General features: G+C 32.1%; 1 protein-coding gene across 1 annotated transcript; it reads left to right on the top strand.

Moving 5' to 3' along the window:
* Window positions 1-2,605: 2,605 nt before the first annotated feature.
* On the top strand, window positions 2,606-26,772 carry LOC134236667 (uncharacterized; the record flags this gene model as incomplete). The annotated part of the gene is given in 15 exon segments (XM_062718843.1): window positions 2,606-2,642; window positions 2,691-3,167; window positions 3,919-4,602; window positions 4,727-4,802; window positions 5,072-5,160; window positions 19,923-22,200; window positions 23,022-23,246; window positions 23,432-23,607; window positions 24,027-24,203; window positions 24,520-24,669; window positions 24,942-25,071; window positions 25,313-25,436; window positions 25,587-25,681; window positions 26,222-26,378; window positions 26,664-26,772. Coding segments are annotated over 15 exon segments (4,984 nt in total), but the record flags the coding sequence as incomplete, so codon positions are not given.
* Window positions 26,773-27,500: the final 728 nt, after the last annotated feature.

Below are 27,500 nucleotides of genomic sequence, written 5' to 3'. Positions count from 1 at the left end.
GAACTTGAACGGGGTCAGGTGCCTTAAACAAAATATCAAATGTATATTTTGATAAAAAATATGTTATTATTTGATTTAATTTCCTATTAAATTGTACTTGTTAGGAAAAATTTTGTAACTGTTAATTACCATGAAATACATGTAGGTTCCCCGAGGACAGAACCCTATAGAAAACATAGCTACTACATTATGTACAGTCATGTATATGCCCCAAATAAAAAAAAAAAAACATCTGATGACCTTTTATTTTTTTTTACTTTCTATGGATTCTTGGTAGTTGATAATGTAGGTTGTCCCCCCTCCTCCACACTGAAATTGCTTCCTATGGGCCTGTTATTTGTTTATTCAAGCTAAGTTGTTGTTTCTTTCTTACATTCAAATATCTTAAAAATAAGTTTTCCCTCTTTCATAGTGCAATAATGCTCCACAACAACTCCCTAGGTGAAGAAAAAATGTTCATACATGACTTTCTTCTTTCCATATTGACATACCTGTCACTTTTTACCCAATAATACAAAAGAGTTCCAACAAGGGGAGATAACAATTTAACTCCAGCAAATTGGTAATAAGGGGCTAAAATAAGCAAAAGAAAGTAAAATGAAGTATCCAAATCAGTTATTCCTCTTCTAAAAAATATATTAGATTAGGAATCTTCTCTTTTTCATTTAAATATCATAGAAATAATCCAAAAATATGGTAAAAGACTGTTATTTAAAATATGTGAAATTGTAGCAAAATATGGTATTTCAAAGTTAATTTACAACAAAAAAAAAAGGTCAAGGTCAAACATGGAGTAGGCACTTTCCAACTCCAGTGCAATTATTATGGTTTTTGGTTAATTGGATGATAAACAGGAGGGGATTTATGATCCTGTAACTGGATAAGTGATTTCTGGATGCTATTTCACAAGTACAAAGTGACATACAATGTGAGTTAAAAAGTTTTCTTTGTGTTTTCCAAGCTAGTCTATGAACCTCCATATTGAACCTCCATATTGATATCTACTCAGCTTGGCTTTACCATTGAATCAAACTGAAAATTGAAATTGAAAACATTCTAGACATCCCCACCATAATTAAAACAGGAATCTGCTTCTATTGAATCCTCAAAACTTTGTAAAATACAATATTTGTGATTATCAAAATGTCTCTCAACACTGGAAATCCTAAGAACAAAAACTTTCCCTCAAGCAAAAGCATGGGCCAGAGCTCAGGTACTAGAAAGGGTGGTCTATCTGCTGTATCCTCCAGTGGACAAACAAAACAGCCTATAGCTGGCAATAAGAGATTCAGGGAAGGGAGTGAGTCAGGGACTTCCTCGGGAAACATCACATCAATTGATGACACTAACCAGGATCTATCCCAACTAAATTCCCTTCTTGATCACCTTACCAAGGATGAGGAGAGCACCAAGAAAGTAATCAACATCATTCTTGGAAAGCCAACAATCAAGTCATGCATCAGTGAACATTTTATGTCAGAAATTACAGACATTCACAATGAAATGAGGGAACTGAAGAACAGGGTGGACAGCATGGAACAGTATTCTAGACGCACATGTCTAAAATTTTCAGGAATACCTGAGGAACAAGGTGAACACACAGATAATATTATCTTAAAAGTCTCTAATCAGTTTATCCTTCCCTCAGACAACCCATTGGAAATTCACCAAATCAGCAGATCACACAGAGTTGGCCCACCCAGGGATGATGGCGTTCCAAGGGATATTATTGTTCAGTTTGCTAGTTACCGTGACAGAGCACGAGTGTTTGGGAACAAAAGAAATCTGAAGAGCTTCAACCAGAATCCATCCAACAGATACAAGATTTTCATCAATGAGGCACTTACAAAAAAGCGAGCCCATCTCCTATTCGAGGCTAGGAAACTTGTAAAGAGCAGTGATCAGTTGGAAAATGCATGGACGTATGATGGAAAGATAATTGTTAAGACACTAGGGAAGAAAAAGATCACCATAGAGACCGAGGAGGGCCTCCACAAACTGCATACTTTCCTTGAGTCACCAAATGATCCCCTATCTCCTGAACTGCGTCCAGAGTTTGCACCACTTACCTCAACTCCTGCTAATGCTGCCTATAGGGACTAGACGTTTTACGTATGGACTCTTGCCGATCTGAATTTAATTCGACGGCCGTAAACGTTTTATTTCCTTGCCGCATACTTGGTGCAAATCTGTCATTTCTCCACGTGCAAAAACACTCAGGGTTTCTCGAGCGCTTGTGACACGATTACCAGTACGCTTTACGAGGGGCAGACTAATCAACGAGATACATGACCAGGCCATGTATATAGCACACTGATTAGTTATTTAATCTGCCATATATTACATCGATATGGTTTTCATTTCTACTGTATATACATGTATTTATGTTGTATACCTTTTTCTTATTATGTTCATTTCTTTTTCAACTTAGTTTTTCAATTCGGTTCTTACCAATTCTCAGGGCTCAGTAGACTGCACTTTTAGTGTTTACTTTTATTACAAAGTGAAAGTTGTCAATTTTATAATGGTTGTGGCATTTTCTGATCATACCAACTTGATTTTTGATACAAATGACTAAGAATGATTTATATTATTTCCCACAACCATGTGCAAACGATGTGTAAGGGATAGAATTTTTCAAGGTATGTCCTTATATTATTACTTGGTAATCTATTATTTACTCATTATAGGAGGCATTGAAATCAATCCAGGTCCTACATTGAACTCCAATATAAAAATTATACATAATAATGTGTGTAGCATTCTCCCTAAAATTGACATTATATATAATGAACTATGTGATTATGATATTGTTGCTATTACTGAAAGTCATTTAGACCAATCTATAACTGACAATGATATTGAACTTGAAGGATTTCAGACACCCGTTAGACTTGATCGTAACAGGTATGGAGGTGGTGTTATGATCTATGTTAAAAGTGATCTCAGTTTCAAGAAACGTGATGATATACTTACTTCAAATATTGAAATTATATGGATTGAGATTGAAAATGGTAATCACAAATTTTTAGTTGGTGTAATATATAGACCACCTAGTGCAAAAGCAGACTTTGTAAACCAACTTGCACTATCTATAGAAAGTGCTTTGAATGCTGAATTACCAATATTTCTGTTGGGCGATTTTAATTTTGATATGTTAGCTGATGGTAGCAATGCATTTAAAAACATGTTGCAAAATTTTTCTTTATCAAATGTTGTTACAAAACCAACAAATTTTTCAAGATCAAAAGGTACATGTATTGATCTTATTATTACCAATGCTGTTGAAAAAATAGAAACTGTAAATATCTTAACACCTTTTTGTAGCACTCATAGTCCAGTTGGTGTTGATCTACATTTTAAAACATTCAAGCAACACTCATATAAAAGATACATAAGAAATTATATAAAAGCTAACTACTCACGACTATGCACAGATTTGTCAAATGTTGATTGGGATAGAGAGGTATTTAATACACACAATATCAATGACATATATGATAACTTTATGAAGATATATAACCATTATGTTGACAAAAATATACCTAAAAAAGTAGTGACCATTAGACCATCAGATAAACCATTTATGACAAGTGCTATTAGATGTAAGATGCGACAAAGAAATAGAGTACATTATAAAGCAAAAGCAAATAATAATGAATATCAATGGAGTAGATACCGTCATTTAAGGAATGAAGTAATAAGTATGGTACGTAAATCAAAACAAGTCTATAAAGAAAAAAAAAATTACCTCACAAATATTAGGTAGAACAATACCACCTGGCAAATGGTGGCGAATTGTAAAGTCTATTACTAAATTTTCTAAAAAACAAACCAAACCCCCACCAATAAAATCCAATGGTAGAATTTATATACACCCAATTGAAAAAGCTAATATAATTAATAAACACTTTGCAGAAATATCACATATTGATGTGAGAACAGAATCCGAACTACCCCCTCAAGGGCCAGGTCCACCATATTCAATAAACACAATTCATATTACACCCCAAGAAGTGGAGGATCAATTACATAATATCAACCCATCTAAACCCCCAGGACCAGATGATATTTCTCCACATATACTGAAAAATATCATTCCGTCTATCACTGCACCCCTAGCAAAATTGTTTAATGCATCATTAACCAGCAAACAGCTTCCCCATATATGGAAACTATCAAATATTACACCAGTTTATAAAAATAAAGGTAGTCCCGAAGAACCAGGAAACTACAGACCTATTGCTTTAACTAGTATTCTCTGTAAGATTATGGAAAAAATTATTTTCAAACATCTCCACAACTATATGATGGATCATAATCTTTTATCCAAGAATCAGTCTGGATTCCAACCTGGGGACTCCACCGTAAATCAGCTTTTAGAAATATACAATACTATTATAAGCAATTTAGACCAAGGCAAAGATGTAAGATTTGTTTTCTGTGATATATCAAAAGCATTTGATAAGGTCTGGCATAAGGGGTTATTATTTAAGCTTAAGCAGAATGGTGTTGTCGGAAATATATTGGATTGGATTGAAAACTATCTTACTGATCGTGAACAAAAAGTATTATTAGAAGGGTACTCCTCAGTTAGAGAAAGTATAAATGCAGGCGTCGGTATTAGGACCATTCCTCTTTTTGATATATATTAATGACATAACTGAAGATTTAGAAAATCAAATTAGGTTATTTGCAGATGATACTTCTTTGTTTGTAATTGTAGACTCTGATACACAAGCCCCTGCCGTCTCTTTAATTAATGACTTGGAAAAATTAAACAATGGTCCAGACAATGGATGGTAGACTTTAATCCTAGCAAAACTGTAAATGTTAATTTTACCCGGTCAAATAAAGCTCATCCACAAATCTCATTTAGTTATGTAAATAATTACATAGAACAACAGCAAAGTCACTGCCACCTTGGACTTATACTACAATCCAATGGTGGTTGGTCAGAACATATTTCCAAAATATATGATAAAGCATGTCAACGTTTAAATGTTCTTCGCACCCTTAAATATAAATTAAACAGAGATTCCCTTATTAGTATTTATATTGCTTTTATAAGGCCTATTTTAGAATATGGAAATGTAGTATGGGATAATTGCACACAAGAACAGAGTAATCTATTAGAGAGTGTGCAAATAGAGGCTGGGCGTATCATTACTGGGTTAAGGCGCAATTCTTCGAAACAAAAATTGTATAATGAATTAGGATGGCAAACGCTTAGTGAAAGAAGAACTAAACATAAGCTTACACTTATGTACAAAATACTTAATGATTATACACCTGAATATTTGCAAGAAATGGTCAATCAATGCCTACCTGTTTCACATAATTACGCGTTACGCAATAATTCGTATCACCTACCAATCACTAGAACAGTTGCATACTACAAAAGTTTTTTACCATCTACAATTAAATTATGGAATGATTTGCCAGATAGCTTAAAAGCTGTAACAAGTGTAGCAAAGTTTAAACAGTGTATGCAAAATAAAAATCTTGAAGACAAAACAAAATCCAAATTATACAATTATGGACAAAGAAAATTAAATATACTCCACTGTCAGTTGAGAAACTTCTCTAGTAATCTTAATGCTGACTTGTTTAATCATAATTTAGTTGATTCACCTAAATGCTTAAAATGTGGATATTGTTTTGAAGACTCTGTTCACTTTTTCTTTCAATGCCCATGTTATGATTTTGCCAGGAACATTTTAATTACATACATGAGCGACCATGACATACCAAGAGATGTCAATATTGTATTATCAGGTTATGATTGCCTATCTCTTAGAGAAAATATGTTATTCTTTGACCAAGTTCATAATTTTATAAAAAACACTAAAAGATTTTAGTCTGAGCCTTCCTCTCCATATTCTTATTACTTAATTTTTTGTTTGTTTGTTTTTTTCCATCATTTTTTTTTCCTTTTTCTTTTCTTTTAAATTTATGTTATTGTTTTCTTTATGCATTTTTTCTCCTCAATTTTTCTTCAACCATGTATTCTTTATAATTCTCTTAATATTACTTTATAATACATGTTTTGTTGAACTTAAAATATGTACAGTAATTTAATTATACCATGTGTACCTTGATCTCAAATGGAGCGAACTAATATAGGCCCTTGGCCTGCTGTTCAATCCATATTCATATTGTACTCTTTGTATATTATGAATAAAATACTTCTTAAACTATTAAACTAATTTACAACATGTAGATATTATTTCCCAAGCTCAATATTTTAATACAAAGTAGAGGTTAGATCATTCTTAAAGTAACAATTAATTTAATTTAATTTCAACCTTGGTCTTGAGAGAAACGAGCATCTAAAAATGGCTAAAAAAATCATACTCATTTATTTAGGATCTATAAATAGATAGGTAAAAAATAAAATATTCGTTTGAATTAAGTTTTTCCTCATTAATTGTGTTAATTAGACCATGGCTATGAAAATAAAACAAAATTTGAAAATAAACTGATGACAAAAGGTAACTTTTTGACTTGATCAATTTGTATACATGTTCCTTTAAATTTTGTGTGATTTTCGACAAATAGGCAAATGAGCTGTTACTGAAAATAGATGCAGGGTTCGACATTTTTTGTGGATATTCTGACTTCTACCTTTATGTAGAAAATTTTAAGCTACTTAAAATTCACAAGTTGCAACCTTCCATTTGGACGATGTTTTGAATTTTGCATGGTTTTCTCGCGGACTGGCTCTTAATATAAGAATTTCAGTAACCTCGTTGAAAGTCATCATTACCTAAATTCTGTGGTTGTTTCAATGACCTTGTAAGCAATTACCACCTTTAATGGGAGGTTATCTTACAAGGTCGAATCTATCCTTAATTATTAGTTAGAGTTCTCGGCAGGTGTGAACGGTCAATGACAAAGTTTAAATTTTCAGAGGTCCATATCCTTTGTACTGTTATAAAAATCATTGTAATTTTCTCTTTTTTTCAAAACTGATCGATGTTCGTTATCCTCACTTAATTCGCAATACAACTTTAAGGACAGACGAGACGTTCCTTAATAATTTATATTTTTATCCAAGATTTCTTCATTGAAGAATTACTACTTAAACGTGTTTACTCACAAAAAAAATTGAGGTTCCTTATCAGGCATTTGTGCAAGATACAAGAGGGTGGCATTTCTTATATACATTGTAATCCTGTTAGGGAAAAAAAGCTTTGCTTGCAAAAATCAAATTTTTAGTGTTTCAAATTTTTAATAACTATCAGAAACCGTTTTGGAAATCAGAAAGTAAAAAAATATTTTGTAAATTTTTAATACATTATGAAGATATACCAAACAGATATAAGGAACGTATCGTTTGACGTTAAGTTTTAATCTTCATTCTTGTAAAAAAATATTTCAATGTACAAAATATCCGTTTCCTAACACATTATATTTTACTCAATCTGATTATTTTTATTACACTTTATAAAGGATATAGATTATTTCTATATAAAAGATAATCAATGTGGAATATCACTTACTACATGTAGCAACTTTGAACAAAAAAATAGCAACAATTTTAAAGAAAAAAATTCCGTGACAAAACCTTATGTAATGTTTTACCCTTTTGCTTGTTATAAACGTAATCAGAAATAAGAATACAACTATTCAAGGGGTGTGGGAATTTGAAGTACAATTATATTTAGATACTATTCAGGTTTTTGTGCAACGAAGTGATGAATTGATCTGCAATTTCACTCATTCTACGATCTACGTATAATTTGTCCTAAAGTGTGGCTAATCTTTATTATATCAACACATCGACTTACATTGCCCCTGTTTTACAGTCTTTCTCCTACTTGAAGGTTTTCCAATTCATATAAAACTGAAATTACATCGAGTTCAAGATTGATAATGGAACAAAAATCTTTGGAACCCCTTGGCATAATGCCATTTCATTTTGTGACATATCATGGGAACAACTTCATGCTACTTTTTACAAATGACATTGAATATCAAATATTATTTTTTTGCCAGTGATGGGGAATTATAACGGGATTTATGTCAACCTTTTATATCATCTGCATAATACGATCAATATGGAGATTACTAACAGTTATCAAGCTCTTTGGAAGCAATGTAAATCGGGAGCAGCGCCAACACAAACCCCTGAAAATATCAGAGGTGGGATAAGTTGTCATAGGGGATTGAGACATCCCCTGTAAACCGACCAAATCCGTTATGACCGGGAAAGCCGTATACGAGGGTTGACCCAAAAGTTCAAAGAATTTCTTTGTAAAATGCCATCGTGAGATAATGGAAGCAAACAAAAGGAATATTTCTACTATAGAGTTTTTATGCAATAATGCAGGAAAATTTCTCTACGTTCCAATTACTTATCAGGTCGCACGAGTTTTCTTGAAAATGGATAGTTGTAAAATATAGGGGAGACTTCGACGTATCGTCAAGTTTAGTATGTCACGTCACATTATAGTAGCATCTCACCCTCATTTTTTCTCAAGAAAAGCATTAGTATTCCCTCACACTGACTTATCTTCATATAACACTCATATTTCAAAAATACTCCACATCTTTCCATATGATGTTATAATTATTACGTCAGCGGTCAACGTCCATTAACGCTAAAATATCTACGACGCATAAAAGACCACCCGAAAGGCTGCCACATCTTTAATCAAACTCCATGGAAGTTCTATTTTTTCTTAAATTTCTCATGAAACTTGAAAAACAAGTTGTCGAATGCATTTTTCTACAGCCTGTGTCAGTAGTATCTATAGGCGTTTAAGTCAGAGTGTTCCCGATATTTTCACAAAACTTATAACTTGATTGAAATTGACGTTGTCCTACAATTTAAAGATAAACAATAAATCATCAACTAATAAACTAAAATTTCATTTAAATCAGTAAAATTCTCACACATAGTTTCACGAGAGGTCAAGAAATCGTAATTATGACATAATTTTCCTTTTATATGTAACTCAGAACGATTTTTTTCCTCTCATTTTTCAATATACGTATTAAGAAAAAAGAAAATGAACGATTAAATGTCTCCCTGCATTTTCAAATTTTCTTTTATATGGCAACTGCCATAGAGTTATGGGTATTTAAAACTATATTGTTTTACTAGAAAAATTACAAGAATTGTCTATATTTTAATTTATTTCGTATTTTTTAACCATTTTTACAAATAGATATATGAAATATGATGAAATTCAACGAGCTTTTGGATCAATCCTCATAAATGATATAACTGGTCCCGTCATAAAACATTCAATTTTAACTGGTAATTCCCAACATTAAACCTTCTCTTGAAATGAAAGAAAAGGGATACGAAACAAAACAATCATATACATAATTGATTGCAATGAACTAAAAATGCATAAGAAAGATGGAATGAGATCCAGTTGCGCAAGAGCCTTTTTTAAACACCCCCATAAAATTACTCTATTTAAAATATACCTAAATTATAATGATCCATTTATTTCGTGGGAGCAAGCTATACATAATCGGTGTTTTCTGAACTGTCGTGAAACTTTTACCTCTGTTCCTTGAGAAAATGAAAAGGACTTTGAAAACATGATAAAGAAGATAATGTCAATTACAAATTCCTGGACATTGTTACTCTGCTTTTTCATCCAACCGTCTGCAAATGGTGAGTCCATTTTCTCTCTCTTTCTCTCTCTTTCTCTTCTTTCTCTCTCCCCTTTCTCTCTCTGATCGTCTATGGAAGGAAAAATGTTAACAAATCCTTCTCGGAAGAAGAATAAGATTTTGAAAAGGAATACATTTTGTACAATGGGTGAGTAATTTAATTATTTCAGGGTTGTTCGAAAAGTTCTTAGACAATGTCAATCTTCGTTACATTACTTTTCAGAAGTTGAAAAAAGCACATAATAATATATAAAATAATTGTTTTGTCGATGTATGAAGTTTCATTCCATTCGATTCAACAGAAATCAATTTACTACTTTTTAGAATCAACATGTTTTGTACCCGCGGAGCAAACTCAACGGCAATGTAATGTCAAAACATAACGTCAAGAATTTCTCAAAAAATACTATTTCTATATATACATTTGATACATTATAATCAAAATTCTGACTTGTTAAAAACTTTTTTCTATCACTTGAATTTTTTTTACAATTGTTCTCGTTGTATAATTTCCTTCGTTAATGTTTTAATTTCTTTTATTGATTAACTCTGCTTTCACAGTATCAGCAACTCTGAAGCGCATATGTCTTTCCGCGACGTTCCATCTTTTTAAAGTTTTTGTTCAGGTGTTCAACTTAATTCGTTTCTTCACAGATTGTCCTCATCCAATACAGAGTCTATGTCATTCAGATTATGCCTGTACTATTCGTACACACATGCACGACTCGATTGTGACATATATTTTTGATTTTTACCATTTTTAGAATTTATTCAGGATTTTTCCCGAGTAAAACACAACATAGCATCGTTATCTGCTGCTCTATGTTTTCATATTAGAACAACATATCTTCTCAAATTGATTTCTTTTCATCGAAGCAAAATATTAAGCCTTATTTTAAAACTATACTGAAAGGAAAAAGAAACGCATGAGAACATGTGCAAAAATATTTTGACTATGTGGCCGAAATTTATGAAAATTAGATGTGTGTATTGGTTACTTTGTACTAAAATCGCTAGTCAAAACTACTCAACCATGAAATGTTTGGCTTCACTTGGGTAAAATGATAAAACAAACCCCTGAAAACATGCATATTGATGAGGACAATTTTGTGATCACAATTTTTAGTGCCAAACGATGCATTAGTATTATAGACAACGCTTTTGCATATTTGCAGTCAGTATAAATTTCTTGCAGTTGTGGTATGGCTGACGGAAGTTACATTGGGTTTAGTAATTGAATTGCATAAGCGAATGAAAAGGCAACAGCATGTTGCTGTGCAGTTTGTTTTAAACTTTTCAACCAATTTTTTTTTGTTTGTCAGAGAGTATATTAAAATGTTTCCAACCAACCATGGCGGTGACGTTGGCGCGTAACAACGTCACATCAAAATAGGTTTTCAACGTTCCACCTCGGTAATCGTCAAGGCATTATCATTGAAACCAGTATTTATACAACATACTATCATACTCATAATATTCACCCTTTTACTGCCAGAAACTCTCTGCTCTAATTTGGTCTGCGAGCTTGGCAACTTTACGTCGACTTTACTCTCACACGCGCACGTACACGTGGTATGCGTAATGTTTTTAGCATGTTCACACGGGCAAAATGTAGACAGTGTTTGTCGAGACTTTCTTAAGAACATTTACTTGTACCAAACCAGCTGGTTTTGTAAATTTTATCCTAAATCGAAAATTCGTCGGATTCATATGGCGGGGGGATTTGTTGGATTTAGAATGTTACAGCTACTCTCAACCATTAAGACTACCGTCGGGAGGGTTAAATGATAATCTTTTGAGAAAGATAAACGCTCTGATAAACTCAGTTCACAGGAGAATCAAGGTTGTTACTGATGCGCAAGGTATATGATAAGAAATCTTTCATTTTTTTTTTGGGGGGGGGGTATCGACATGCATATCAAATTCAATAACTCAGGAATTATCAGTCAAAGTCACACAAGATTTTGGTAACTTGTTGATTAAATATTAATTAAAATGTTTGATAACAATTCTGGAAAATATATTCGAAATGATAGTTTTAATTTAATTCAGAAGTTTAACATGCATTAAAAACATCTACCAAATTTGGATAACATATGACGTCAAATAAGAAAATATGACAAAAGTCCACGAACTTTTCGAACAACTCTCGTATATATCTTTAAAAAAAAATATTGAATGCAATTTAAATTAGAAAAATCAGTTTAAACTACTGCGCAACCAAATGAAATATTATTCTTCTATTTTCAAACACAAATTGTATGTTAATTTTATATAGATACCTTTCACTTTATATAAAAATATGCGATGAAGACATTAAATTTAATTTTTCATATGGCCATGCAGTGTCAAAAATGAACAATTCAAGTTAGAAAAAGTAAAAAAAAAATTGCAGAGAATGTAAAGTTTATTTTTATTGTGTATGCAAGCAAGATTTACGATGAAGTGCTGAAAAGTGATTCAAAATTTTTATTGTTTGTCATGATATTTTGTTGCTTGTTTGATGACAAATTTAATGACCCCCACCCCCCTGGAAAAATGACAAGACCCGGGAGCCATAAAAACATAAGAGACCAGATCAATTTTGATCTCAGTCTCACTTTTTTCAAAGGTAGAAACGTGAGTTTGGGATCAAAAGAGAGCTCGTCTATGTTTTATTGCCCCCAAGGTTTCATTTTTCACGTCACAAATAAACCATGCATAATTTTCCTCTTTTAATTTTGCTCTTACGTTAAAAATTAACATCCTGTAGTGAAAAAGCATGGTTGTATGTAGATGTTTCTTTTTTTGCATTAATCTTTGCAACTCAAATGCAAACTTCTAACTGTAGAAAAAAAAGAGGAAAAAAGAAGTCTAGAGATATTTTCTTCGATGCCTCACTCACAGTTTCTAATCTCCTGAACCCTTCTGGGGTTCATGTAAAATACCCCAATAATAATATCATGATGGTAATTAATAAAAAGAAGGAGATAAGAAAATCGTTAACTTTCTTATTTATAATCTCATTGTGTTGGATCCAAAGGCCTGAAATTGAACCAAGTTAAGAAGAGAAAAGAGGGTGTATTATTTAGTAAATATATTTCCTAAACAAATATGGACTTCAGTTTTACTGTAAATACCTACAGCATAATTTAAAAGTGATTTGAGTGTGGATTCTCAAAAAAAAAATTAACCAGGTTGGATCCTGAGATTTAAAGTTTTAAACTTTTTTTTTTTGGTCACGTATAATAATGTTTAGTTTCTACGCACGAACCTTAATTAAAAATTCAAAAAACGGGGATCAATATGCTTCTTTTGGCGCTACAGTATATTTAAAATGACCTTTTTGCCCTGAAAATTTGGTCTCAATAAAAATTACATCTTCTACGTTTTCCTTCCAGTGTTTTTTTTTTCTAAATAAGTCATGGGACAAAGTAAACTATAGGTTTATTTAACAAAAACGCATTTAAATTGTGACTCAGTAAAATTTCAAATTGCTTCGCATAATCAATTATTTGACCGTTATGCACTCACAAAATGGAATTTTGTTGCATTAAAAATTTAATAAGCAAGAAAATTTTTCATATATCATCTTAAACTTTTGCTGAATTTAAGCAGATTGATCAAAGTTCAGAAAATAAAAATTGGGGTCTATGAGGTAAATTTTTAGATTACTAAAAAGTGGTAATTTTATGCTAGAATAGGTTCAATTTTCCCTGGACTTCTGGAAAATACCTAAATAGATATTTCAGAACGAGCATAAAACAATTCTTTGGAAAAACAGTTCGGTGTGACCTGCATGGAAAGAATAGAAATCTAAAATTAGCAGTACTGTATACATTTTAAAAACGGAAAATGGATCATTTTTTTTTCTTTAAAAAACCTTCTGCCACAAAATATTGTTCCTGGTTTCATCCCATTCGAATGGAATTTAATCGCATTATTTTTATTTGATATAGTTTATTTTGCATCGTAGAATCAAGATCTAATATTTGAACTTAAAATGATAAGATTTTTTAAATGAAGTCACCTATGTAAACTCAGGTGACCTATTGTATTCTTTGAAAAAAAAATCAAATGTCAGTAACATCCAAAATGTACGTCGTTTCTAAACTTTTGAACATTTTTAGCTTCTTCTCTGAGCCAATATAAAAAATTTCAAAAATTTGGTATACAGAAAATATGGGTAAAGGGGAACAAAAATTTTGAAAATCATTTCCCTGCCCCCCTATAGGGGTGGGGCCAAAACCACGAAAATTAATGCAGTCTTTTAAAATCTTCTCCTTTACTCCTGGATGTCAAGCAGTCAAACTGTTGACATGATTGTAATCAGCAGAGAGTCCTCTACCAAAATTGTGAAAGTCATGGCCCCTGGGAAAATTCTGGTGTTAGGGTTCTATATAATCATTAGAAAATTTCATTATTTCTTTGGAAATCTTTATTTCCTGGAATACAAATGTTCTAACCAAACATTAGTTATGATGACCAAGTAGTGCCTCTTTGTTTTTTGATCATTTGATGGCCCCTGGGCTTAGGGGTTCTGGTGTTTATTACAATGGGGCTCTATTGATTATATATGACAAAAATACATTAATTCTTTTAAAATCTTCATCTCTGCTCCTGGGCATTTAAAAAATAACCAAATACCGAAACACAGTTATAATAAACAAAGTGCCTCTTGTTCTTTTGGCATTTAATTTCATGGAAACAGGGTCAGGTGTTCTGGTGTTAAGGTGGGGCTCTATTGATTATATAGTGAAAATACATTAATTATTTAAAAATCTTCTTCTTTACTCCTGGGTATTCAACAAACTAACTAAGAATATAGTTATGATCAAACAATGTAGTGTTCTTCCAAAATTGTCAAAAATTTACAAAGACAAACTGGATTGGGGGTTTTGTTAGGGTGGGAGGATATTTAGATCATTTAGTGAAAATGCATTAATTCCTTAAAAAGCATTCTCCTCTGCTGCTGGATATTAAATAGATTTTCCTCAAGTATGCTATTATTAACAAGAGTGCCTCAACCATGCATATTTATGAATTGGATGGCCCCTGGGTCAGGGGTTTTGTGGAAAGGGGTGTGAGTGGGTTGATTATATAGTGAAAATAACAATAATTCTTTAAAAATCTTCTTCTTTGCTCCTGGGTATTAAACAAACTAACTAAGTATATAGTTATGATGAGCAAGAGTGTTTCTTCCAAACTGGTGAATTTTATGGCTCCTGGGTTGGGGTTTCTGGTGTTGGGGGGCTCTATTGATTATATAGTGAAAATACATTGATTCTTTGAAAATCTTCTTCATTATTCCTGGGTATTAAACCAATGAACTTTGAACATAGTTATGATAAGAAGGATGCCTCTTCCAAAATTGTCAATTTCATGGCCCCTGGGTCAGGTGTTCTGGTGTTAGGGCAGGGCTCTAAATGTCTCAAATGATTATATAGTGAAAATGCATGAATTCTTTGAAAATATTTTTCTTTGCTCATGGGTATTATGCCAATGATCTAAGTATATATATTTTTGATGAAGAAAGGTGCATCTAGCAAAATGGTTAATTTCATGCCCCCTGGGAATACAAGGGTATCATTGATAACCTTTAGGGTTACAGTTTTGAAAAATAAATTAATGCTTTGAAATCTGCTCTTTGGTATTAATAAATCATTCATGATAAATAAAATTTCCAAAATTTTGAAATATGTGGTTGCCTTTTCAACAGATGATACTGAATTTACAAAGTGGAAATGCATTTTCTCTTTGTTACTCTGATCTATTTAGGGATGTTGGTATAAAGTAACTAGAGTATGCATGCTAAGTTATTAATGATAAGCAACGGTGTCTCTGTTGTGCAAAATTAAGAATTTCATGGCCTCTGGTTTTAAAGCACAAACCAAATTCCATTGTTTGAAAGTTGTTACATGATACTCAGGTGACCTAAAAGGCCCATGGGCCTCTTGTTTAAATAAAGATCGAGACCAAAATATGTTGTTAAGCTCAGTATCAAACCTTCTTTAAGTATTCTTTGAAAAAAAATCAAATGTCAGTAACATCCAAAACGTTCGACTTTTCTGCACTTTATACAACCAGTATTTCTCAGTACTTCATGAGGGTAATATAAAAAAGTATAAAAATATTTTCTAAGAAAATTCCGACACATATCATGAGATCAAATAAAGGTGTTTAATAAAAACATTTCTATTAATTATATGGAATTTGAATTAGATGCGCAATAGGTGTAAACCACTAAAAATCATGTTTCTAGCATGAACCGAAGTCAAAATAATGAAAGAATGATTTTTAAAAAAAACTATATTTAGAGAAAATAAACAATGAGTACAAATTAAATGTCTCCTATGAAAATTGAAAAAGACATTCTCTTAAACCACTTGAAAATTTAATGTGCAGAAACGTTATTTTCAAAGAATACAAATGTTCGTAACGAAAATTAATGATATGACAAGTATTGAATCTTTGTTTCCTTTATCATTTGAAGAGCTCATACGATGGCTTAATTTTTCTGATATTTATTACAATCATGAGATGACACTATACTTAATATGACACAATAATATTCGATTAATTATGAAAGAAAATATTTGTATATCTGCGATGGACCAGGTATTCTTGTTTGAGACCATACAAAAATGAGTAACAAATGAAAACACAGAATAAGAAACAAATTGGTCTCGCATTGTTCTTTTGGCATTTATTATTTATAAGAAACTATTTATTTTCTGGCAAAAGCGGGAAGGGAAGCTTTAAAAAAAAACAAGGTATGTCACACTTTTTAGAAAAGTTTATACAAAACCAATTGCTTCAAAACTATTTATTATAAATCAATTTTTATTACATATTGAAATCAAACAATGTAAATTGTTCAACATTCAATGAAAAAAAATGCTCAAAAATTTACAAAGAAACAAACTTGATGGGGAATATTTCTTGTCGTGGGAGGATATTTAGCAAAAAATTTCTGCAAATGTGCACATTTATTTATTTTTTAATATCTTGGAACTTAAGCCTCACATACTTTTTACATTTTCCGTCATGATATGCAAGGAATATAAAATATGGGTATCAATATATATATTTTTAGAATATTAAAACAATCACACCTTCCCTCAACAAACTTTGCCGAGAAATGGAGATATATTAAAGAAGTCAAGATACAATTTACACCGTTTTTGACTAAAAATCGCATTTTTTGACCAATTTTACATCACTGACCCCACCTTTTTCTTTCATTGTTTTTAAGTACTCGATACTTGTGATTGATCAGGACTGAAGTCGTAAAAAGTTAAATACAAAAAATATTTTATTGCCTATTTAGACTTTTAATATCAAGAACATTTCACTTTTTAGTGCAAAAAGGTCACACAATAATTTTGGCGAATTAATTTGCAATATTTGTTCAATGATAAAGATTATTAAATCTATTTTACGTATGATAAGATTATAATTACAGCCATTGTTACATCTTATAGAATATGATAAAGGTTAAAGTGATAAATAAAAGAGTTCAAATTTAAGTGAAAAGTTTAACTTAATTGTACCGTAGCTTAACTAGAAGCACACTTACCCCCTATTTTCTCTGCGATTTTGAGTCATGCTATGTGAGTATTGTTACGAAATATACGTCTAAAAATCCTTTATATAACAAATTTTACGAGTGAATACCTTAATAAGTAATCATTGATAACCTTTAGGGTTCAGTTTTGATAAGTAGTTTTGCTTCATAAATGCAGTCATTATTTTATATTGAAAAAGTAACGAACCAATTCTGTAATTATAAAGTTTACTCAATCAGAGGATTTTTTGCCTTTTCAACAGATGATAGTGAATTTAACCTGAAAATTATATTCAATATTTTCTTTGATAATATCTTGACTATTTAGGGATGTTGGCTATTTTAAATAATACAATTTATGTATGTACCTTTTTAATTCTGCTTTGTCTTCATGTTGTGCAAGATTGTTATATTTCTGATGAGAAATACGGAGATCATTAAAAAATGAGGCGTGGTAAGAAATATAATAACGACGACAAAATGAATTTTGACGTCAAGGCGGAACAGCGAGCATGCCTAAAATTGTGTAGCGCTATGTAGAACTCTTTTCCAGACTGATCAACTTGTTAAAACAATAAAAACGAGTACAAAAACATGTCTAAGAATTGTTATTTCATATGTATATATTTTTGTCTGACCAATAATTTAACCAGAGTAAAATCGGAAATCAATTTATACTGCTAGGGAATTAATAACATTGACCGGCGCTGCATATATTGGCATTGCGTGATGCTAGGTCCTCAGGTATATATGACACTAGACAGTTTTATACTGGTGTAGCAACCGCTACACATTTTTTGAAGAATTGTTTGATTTTTGTAATGTTTTAAATGATAACAAAGAAAAAAGAGTCAACGCTACCCGATCATATCTTTTCACATGCGAAAACATCGACTGACGTGACGTTAAAATGACGTTGCAATGCTGCTCCAGGTCGATAGACATATGCATGTTTATAATTCTACCAGAACTTATCTACATATCCTATAAATTAGAAATTTGAATAATTGTTTTATTCCTTCTTTATAAAATGTTGATGAATTTTTCTGAATCTATCTCTGCCTTTTATGGAGTTAACGTTAATGTCTCAATAATTTTCGAACAGCCCTTATATTACACTTTATGAAAAATAAGTAGAATTGAAAACTTTTTAGAAAGACTTTATCCATTCAGGCTTTGTCTTTCTAAAGGAATTAATTGTCATCCTATATTACTCGATACATAATTTAAAGTAGATTTTTATCACTAAAACATTCTCTTTTAAATATGAAAAGAAGATAAATGCTTGTCGTAGCTTTAAATAAAAGATTTAGAAGTATCAACGTTAAAATTTTATCAATTAAGTTCATTTATCCGTCTGTTTACTATATATAATCCAGTGAACTCGTAATAAAAGACACGCATGTTCCATACTTAGATGTGTTAGAGACTGTAGACGTTAATGTTAAAGTTAAAAGGTGTCTACGGTATTTCCTTCAACTTTGCCATGTAGAAATATTTAAATTTCCAAATGTTTTCTCTTAAGATTCTGCAGATTATTAAAAGTATTCATATTTTCAGAAACTTTCTTGGGACGAGTAAGAATAGTACGATTCTCAGCCTTGGAATTTCAGTAGGGTGTGACTCTCTCGACAATACCTAATTAACGTCTCTCAAATGGCGAATAGATTCTCATTTATTTATAAGATATTAACAACCCTCTTTACACTGCACACTAAAGAGTTCTTATTCTATGGGGTTTTTTTTGCAGTTAGGGTGATCTGCCCTTAGATCTAAATTCTTAAAATTAGAAATTCACAGTTTATCACACAATTTGTAATCAATTCAGGTATTCTTAACATTTTAAAGGCCAAGATAAATTAATTGAACATGTTATTTACATGTATTTTCTCTATGGAAGTAAACAACAGTGATTTCTATTCACTGATACTGTGTTGTGTTTGATTATTTTACCTGGGGGTAAATGCCACGCACCATATGTTAAATATCATATAAAGAAGCTCAATACTAACACCTTTATAATATGTATTTTTCTCAATATCCAAAAAACATTTTGTAATGGTGTAGAGAGGGTCCTTAATCACATCAGCAGGTTTAAGTCGTTGTTGACAACGATTAGACGACTAAAACCCCACCTCTGCCGTTCGAAACAATAACATTGGATCATTGATACACACTCGTTGACATTCACTGGAATGTATATTTCAACAGTGAATGAAAGGCTGTGTAAATTTCTGACGTTAATGATGTACATGTAACGTTGAGAATACCACGCCTTACTGAAAGTCCACGATTAACTGAGAATTGTACTATTTCCATTGTAAAACCAAGTATAGTGCAATTTTTTTCTTCAAAAAATGACCTTTGAATAACTAAGATATCCGGTACATCATTAGAAAAATAATGTATATATATAAGATATGAATTGTATTTTTTGCAGATTGCATGTTGTTATACAATAGGTTACTGGAAAAAGTTACAAATTGTTTAAAGATGAACCATATGTGATATTGTTCATTTTACAGACAGAATATATGATGTTGAAGAAATGTTTAAAACTTAATAAGATGCACAAACGGTTAAAATTCATTGCATCAGTGAATAATATAGAATATCGGATGTTTTGATAACCTCTCATTACAAAATATATAAATCTTATATCACCTACTAGCTAAATTTACAGATCATTAGACATGCCAAAAAAAAAACCTAAATAATACATATACAATTATAATTTCAGGCAAAATTATAGAAAATGTTACCATTCACTTCAATGATTCAGAAGTGTACCGCGTTGGGGAGAGTGTGGAAGTAAGACTCACAGCAGATATAAATACAACTAACAACGATGATTATGCTGAAGTACAATTTTACAACAGCGGCGGAACAGGTTGCACTACCTATCCAAAGATTTCGGATTTGAAGAATAGCAACGGGACATTAATATGCAACACTTATTGCTATTATCAAGGAAACTATACCCTTTCTGCATACGTATATTATTCCGGGTCTAATAATAATGCTAGCAAGATCATTTATGCTTGGAATAAAATAAATGATGAAATTGTTGTAAAAGACATTGCTGCAGTTCATGAACAGGTATATCTTTACTTTCCGTCAGCTCAATACTTTAATTTTCATTTCGTTCTTGATTTTGGAGACAAAAGCAACTACAGGCATACATCAGGATCATTTCAGAAAGCATTTTCTGATTACTTTACGTACTATTCACTTTCACATTCCTACGCAGCTCCTGGAGTTTACAACATCACATGCATCTTCTGGAACACAATGTATACCCAGACTTATCATAAAGTTATAAGGGTTGAATACCCAATTCCAGGTGGAAGCTTATCTATCAGCCCTTTGACGGATTACGTTCCAGTACCAGGTGGGAATACTGAGCTGACGTTACATTACTCATCAGGAGCGCCAAACCCCACAAACGTCAGGTGCATTTTCCAATATGGCGAAGGAGAAGAAACACAATCAGTTAATCTTATAAGTGGCATATCGATTTTGAAGGTTTACTTTTATAAGTCGGCGGGACAAAAGAATGTTATTTTCACCTGCACAAATGACCTAACTGCTCAAAGTGTTTATGCAACTATCTATGCGGAATCATACAGTCTATCTGAGTTTGACTTTGAGTATCCCAGTGTAATCCCCATGAGCATGACATTGGAACGAGTTCAACCGACTGAGGAATACCGTCATTATTATCGAGCCGTTTCTGTACCTGTAAGTGTAACATTTACTATTTCCATAAAGAGATTTAAACGATTTCCACCAGGTTTAACTGTCAATTGGAATTTTGGAGATGGAACACCTGTTGAAACATTTGTTTTGAAAGCTGAAACAAAAACACACATATTTTCAACCAGAAGAGGAACCTTTAGTATGAGTATTGAAATAGGGGTTCCAAATAATACCTACACACATTATCGGAACATTACTTTAGGGGTGATCCAATTTAGCTGTAATCAGACAGCGTTTGATTTCAGGGATACACAGGTTACCTTTGCAGCTCATGGGATTCCTGGTAACGCTACATACATATTTGATACAGATTCTGCCTCAGCTTATTACGTAGATTCTTCTTCTTTTGCACTCAATGAGTTCATGAACCAGTATACATATACGGTAATGTTCCAGAACTATGGATTTTACATTCCATCTGTCTATGGAAATGAAACTGAAGAAAGAGTATATCTTGAGCAACCCTTGATTGCAGATTACAAGCTAGAAGATAGTTTATACCTTTACATTCAACAAGATGCGATTTTTCTTCCACCCGGACACATGACAATCGGTGTACATACATTGTCTTTCGACCCCAGACCTTACATAACCTGCAGTATGAATGCGGGGGATGCAGTTGATCGCCATAGTGTTTTCTACAAGACACAAAATATAACAAATACACAGCCTATCATCTTTGAGTATACGTACACAAGCCTTGGAGTACATACCATAATTATTCACTGTTGGAATTACATTGCTGGTAAAACAATGACAAAAGACTAAAAAATTACAGTTACGAATGGTTGTTTTGATTCTAAGGGAATATACGATCGCCAATACTCTGTACCAACGAACTCGATGAAAGTCTATAAATCAAGTGATTTGTACATTAGAAATAGAATGCTTATTTACTGCGAAAATGAGAATCCGAATTTCCAATGGTATGTATATGGGGCAAACAACAAAGGGAAAACAAATACATCGTATCCATATGAAAATCCCGTGAATGACGGAAAGGGTACCCTTCTCATCAAAAGAGACACACTGCCAGGGGGACAATATTATCTTCTGCTATATATATTCCTCGGCAACACATGGATATCCGAATACACCTATATTTGGTTCTTCAATTCTTCTCCCTTTGCATACATCAGTGGTGGTGATTATGTCATAAGATCAGGCAATTATCTTTTCGATGCGCTTAGTGAATCTCGTATTGCAAACGGAGATTTAGGAGAAAATGAGAACTTGACTTTTACATTTACCTGTAAAAGGTATATATTGTGCTTTTATTTTCATAATTATTTGAGGAAAAATCAGTTTTTCCATTTTTTTTATTAGCTCACTTGAGCTGAAAGTTCTAGTGAGGTTTTCTGATCACCCCTTGTCCGTTCTTCCGTTTATCCATCCGTCTGCAAACTTTTTACAATTTCAACTTCTCAAGAACCATTGGGTCAATTTTAACCAAACTTAATACAAAGAATTCTTGGGTAAAGGGAATTTTATGTTTTTAATAGGGAATCCCAAGTTTTACAGTAAAATACTTAAAAAAAAACTCTTTAAAAATCTTCTTCTCAAGAGCCACTAGGTCAGGAAAGCTGAAACTTATATAGAAGCATTCTTGGGTAGTGTAGATTCAAATCATAACCCCCAGGGTAGGGTGGGGTCAAAATAGGTTTTGTTTTGAACATATTTTATTGACAATATGTCAAAATAGGTATTACAAAGGGGGGGGGGGTCAGGTTAAGAACAAAGTTAATCAAGTGAGCGATGTGGCCCATTGACCTCGTGTGTCTCTGCTATGTTTCCATTTTCAATCAAATTTTTAAAAAAATGTGGTGTTTGAAATCATATCAAAATCAATTTTTAAACTTTGAGAACATTTTTATCCCAAACCTGTATACAAAGAAGATTTCTTATTTTGTCTTTTACATTTTGAATAAAAATTGTCGTGTTAGAAACATTACTGAAACTTGATATGCATAAAATATTTCTTAAAATTAAGACTAAATCATTATCTATGTAATACAATTTTAAGGAAAAGTATAATGCACCTTCTTTTCCAAATGAAGAAACAATTCTGATTATTATACAGACTCATTCGAGTGGATCTAGAAGGACCGAAAATACAACTCAGTGACAAGTCATCAGGCACGTGCTCTGTTAAAGAGGTGTCATGTGGTTTTGGTCAGTTGAACTCTTTAATATCCGAATCATTCGACTATGCTATTACGGTAACTGTGGAGGAAGGATCATCTCAAAACCAATTCACGCAAATTGCAAGATTTACGAAAGCGGGACCGATTGATCTTCAGATAAAGTATTGCTATTAGTTAAAATACAGTGATATTATTTAACAATATCAAAGATAATTTAATCGTTATAAAATTTTTTTTTGTTCATTTTGAGCGAAAGTTTTTTTTTTAATATAAAGTACACAAAGTATCTAAACTGTATTAAATTTCTTTAATAATATATACAATTTAATTTAAATCACTTCTTCAGCTGCAGCCTGAATTGTAACGATAAAGTGTCCGTGTCATCGAAATTGGCTTTAACTGCTTGGTGCAGGTCCTGTAAACCAGAACATGAGGTTCAATATGTGTGGACACTGTGGGAAGATGAAATTGGATCGGGCTTGTTTCAACCGGCACAGATTTTGTCTGTAGTCAACGAAAATGGTATATTAATTTTTCTGTTGTTTACCTATCACAATAAGGAGCATACGGAGGGTGTGATGGTCGGCAAGGGATACTCACTCCTACATTGCACCTGACCCACCTCTGATGTTAGAGATCCATGTTTGCTGTGCTCCAAAATGTGTTTTGTTTTTGAGCTTGAGTACTGTTTGTTATAGACATATATATTTCATTCATTAATTCTATTTTTAAGTTATATCTAAATCTGTTGTAAAACTCAAAAACTGAAGCATTTTTTTTAAAGAATGGTATATTTATTTTATTTTGAGATATATATACCTTTATTAGATAAGTATGATTTTGCAAAGAAAAACTCCAAAACCTAAAAAAAAATAAATGTGTATAAGTGTTTATTATCATATTTATATAGTGGTTGAAATTTGTGTTTTCTCTTTGTTCAGATACTAGTAAGCAAAGCTTTGTCTTGCCAAAATTCTCTTTAACACCTGGAGAAACATATCTGGTGACTTTGTATATGTCAGTGGTCAACGAAACAGAGATAAGTGGGCACGTATACAGGAAGTTACAAACTAATGCACCACCTACTGGTGGTTCTTGTTCTATCCAACAGAGAACAGGTAAGTGTAATCATCATCGGGTTATTTGGGGGAAAAGAAATACTGTATACAAGGTTATACGAAAGGGGCGAAAATAAAACGAGGGCAAAAAATTCCCTGTATACATTAGTACTCATTTAAAAAAAAAACACTTTCATTGTGGAAACTTGCCTTTCATTTAAAAAATCTCCAAATCAAAAGTCCTTCTTATTGATTTAAGAACCAACGCTTGATGGTATTTTTTTTAAATGACGTTTATATAACATTAAAAGGTTAATAAAATTGTGGTGCCACAAAAACTATAAATACTATCCTTAATATTTTATTTTCATAACAGATTTGCTGGTTGTTCTTCTTAGCGTACAGTGCTCAAATTGGTTCGATACAGACGATGATAGAAATGTATTCACATACCTTTACGAAACAGTTACAAAAAGAAACTTTTCACACGGAGAGGAAAACGTAGTCAATTTTCTCTATGAAGGAAGTATGTAAATTTTTATAGCTATATATTTTCTCTGATGCTAAATTGTATTATTAATCCTATCTTATATAACATGCAATAATCATTTGACTAAAAAAAAACCTTAGAATAAATTCAATATGTATGTATGCTTGTTATTTTCTTAGTAGTGATGCTGATAAGACCTATTTCTTCATTTAAATAGACTTTCAATTGAACTTTATATTTCCGTTTAATTGCCTTTGCATTCTTCAATGCAGAAAATTTTGGTCTACATAATGTTACTTTGCTTGTAGGCGAGAGTAGCATCTTAGATGTCCCAATACAACCGGGGGATCCAGTTTTCAATCACATTGTAACAGTCCGAGTTCGAGTTTTTGACATCTATGAGGATTGTGGAATATATTCCTCATCCATAACAGTAATAATTAAATCACTATGATTTATATTATCTATTTTCTTTTTCATCATTTCCCCTATCAAATTACAAAACCAATGCTATTTTTAATTAAGATATTTATAAACGTTTCTATACAACTATAAAGCAAACGTTTATTAAAGATTTTCAATGTTTTTCTGTACCTGATTATCTATAAAGTGTTAATTGTTTGCTTTTGCAGGTTATACACCCATCCCCGTTGCAGCCGATAGATGTATATGATACTTCAGCTATTGAGCTGTCACTTCAAAACTTTGAATCAAAATTCAACATTTACAGTCTATCGGGGAACGACATTCAAACTTCGAATTTCTTGGGAGCTGTTGCATCTGGTTTCAAACTATTTCCCTTTGTGCGTACCTGTTTTATATTTATTGCAAAAAAAGTCTTCATTTTAGGGGACATTTCAAGGCTTTAGTAGTGGACTATTTCTAAAGGTAAGATTCATACATTCTTGATTATCTTTATTTTTGAATTACCTTCTTGCAAATCCATCTTTTAGACTGATGCTACAACGACTGAAGAAGAAGTGAGAGAAGGTGCGGAGTCTATCCTAATCGACACGTCTGCATTGAAGCCTGTGTTTCTTGTTTATCAACAGGTTAATTAATTCTGTACACATAAAATTTTCGAAACTTATTATGTTTCATAAGGTTGATCAGGAAATTTGTTCTCTGGTTGGTCCAGATAGTCTCATAAGTAATGTACTTCTCTGATTTGACCGGCTAATACAGTTTTAAAAGTAGTGTAGTTCTCTGACGGGTCCAAACAATTTTAGTATTGGTTTACTTTTCTGATTGGTCCAGATAATCTTATTAATAGTGTACCTCTCTAATTGGTCCAGTCAGTTTTATAGATACCCTTTTCTCTGATTGATCCAGAAAGTCAGTTTAGATTTTTTCCCTTAGATTGGTTCAGATTGTCACAGTAGTTACATTAAAGAGGTTGATAATTAATTATTTCGGTTTTTCATAAATTAAAGATATTTTTGTACAAATTACCTTATTAATTAAATTGCGATAATTTAAAAGTATGTAGATTGTTTCGTCCATTTTAGTCACAAAAGGCCTTATCAGTTTTTATAGCTAGATTTAGTTAACTTCCATAATTGCTTAGCATGACTCATATTTTACAATTGCAAAAAGTTGTGAAAATTCTGCAACTAGTCCAAAGCGTTGTTACCCCTGGCTGTTCAAATTCCTCTGACAGATTCAAATTAGCAGATATGCAACAAATTTTTAGCACCCTGGATGCTCTGACTCGCTTTCAACCTTATTTGTCTTTGGAGGCAGTGGTTTGTATAAATTAAATATTAATAGAAATTGTAATTTGTGATATTTGTGATACCAAAAAATTATGTCAATTAAACTGAGTAACTATTGACATTAAATCAATTAGCTTAAGATGATAAATACAGTCATAATATCCACAATACTATTAACCATTTTGGTTCTTTTCCAGCTATTTTCAATTCTATTATCAAAATTCTATCCTACTTTTTCTTCCCAAATCAGCCATTTTTAAAATGTTGATTATTAAATGTTTAATCAAGCATTAATAATTTTATCCAAATTAACAGAATATAACGGTTGATATTGTTGACACTGTAATTGACTGTTTGGAATTTGGCAACAGAAGAAATCCACTACCTGCCAACGCAGTGGAAAGTTTAACGGACATTGCTCATGGCAAGTCTACACAATTACACTGATATCCAAAAAAGTTTAAATTGTTCGGTTTTTTAATGTATATGGCAACATATTTGTTATGCTCCAGTAATCAAAGATACGGTAGTATATAGTTTTTGTCCTGTTTGTCTATCTGTCCGTCTGCAAATACTTAAACCTAGCTTGTTAGAAACCTGTGTGGACGGGGCTATGACTTTTATATTTCACAGATATATTCCTTGTGATTAGAACTTTTTATGGGAACCACCATATTTGAACTCTGAACCTGACCTTGGAGTTAGACCCACTTTTACAAAAAATCAAACTTTAACCTTGGCCAAAACTTTTGAACAATTGGTGCAAGGACTTTTATGCTTCTTACCTTTGAATGAGAGTGTGACCCACTGTTAAAAAAACTTTAAGCTTGGTCATAAGTTTTGAAAAGTTAGAAGCAGGACTTTCATATTTTCTTTATGATTTAAGACATTACTTTCCTTGGATACCAACAAATTCGATCTTTTGATTTTCACCTTGGAGTTTGATTTGCGTTTGAGAAAATACAACGCGCGCCATAAGCTGTCATAAGGGGCATAAGTGTTTCACAAGTACATCTTGTTATCTTTTGCTTTTTACAAGACATTGAAATATTCATTCTATGTGAAAATTAGTTCAGGAATGACAAATACTTTCAACCTGAATGAATAATTACGTTTTTTTCCCTCATATGATGGTTGCTTTTAGTTTATCAT

Source organism: Saccostrea cucullata, unplaced genomic scaffold (assembly GCF_032062105.1).
Source record: "Saccostrea cucullata isolate Sc308-1 unplaced genomic scaffold, CSIRO_AGI_Scuc_v1 ctg443, whole genome shotgun sequence".
NCBI lineage: Eukaryota > Metazoa > Mollusca > Bivalvia > Ostreida > Ostreidae > Saccostrea > Saccostrea cuccullata.
Note: the sequence above shows the minus strand (reverse complement) of the source record. Positions and strands in the feature narration are given on the sequence as shown.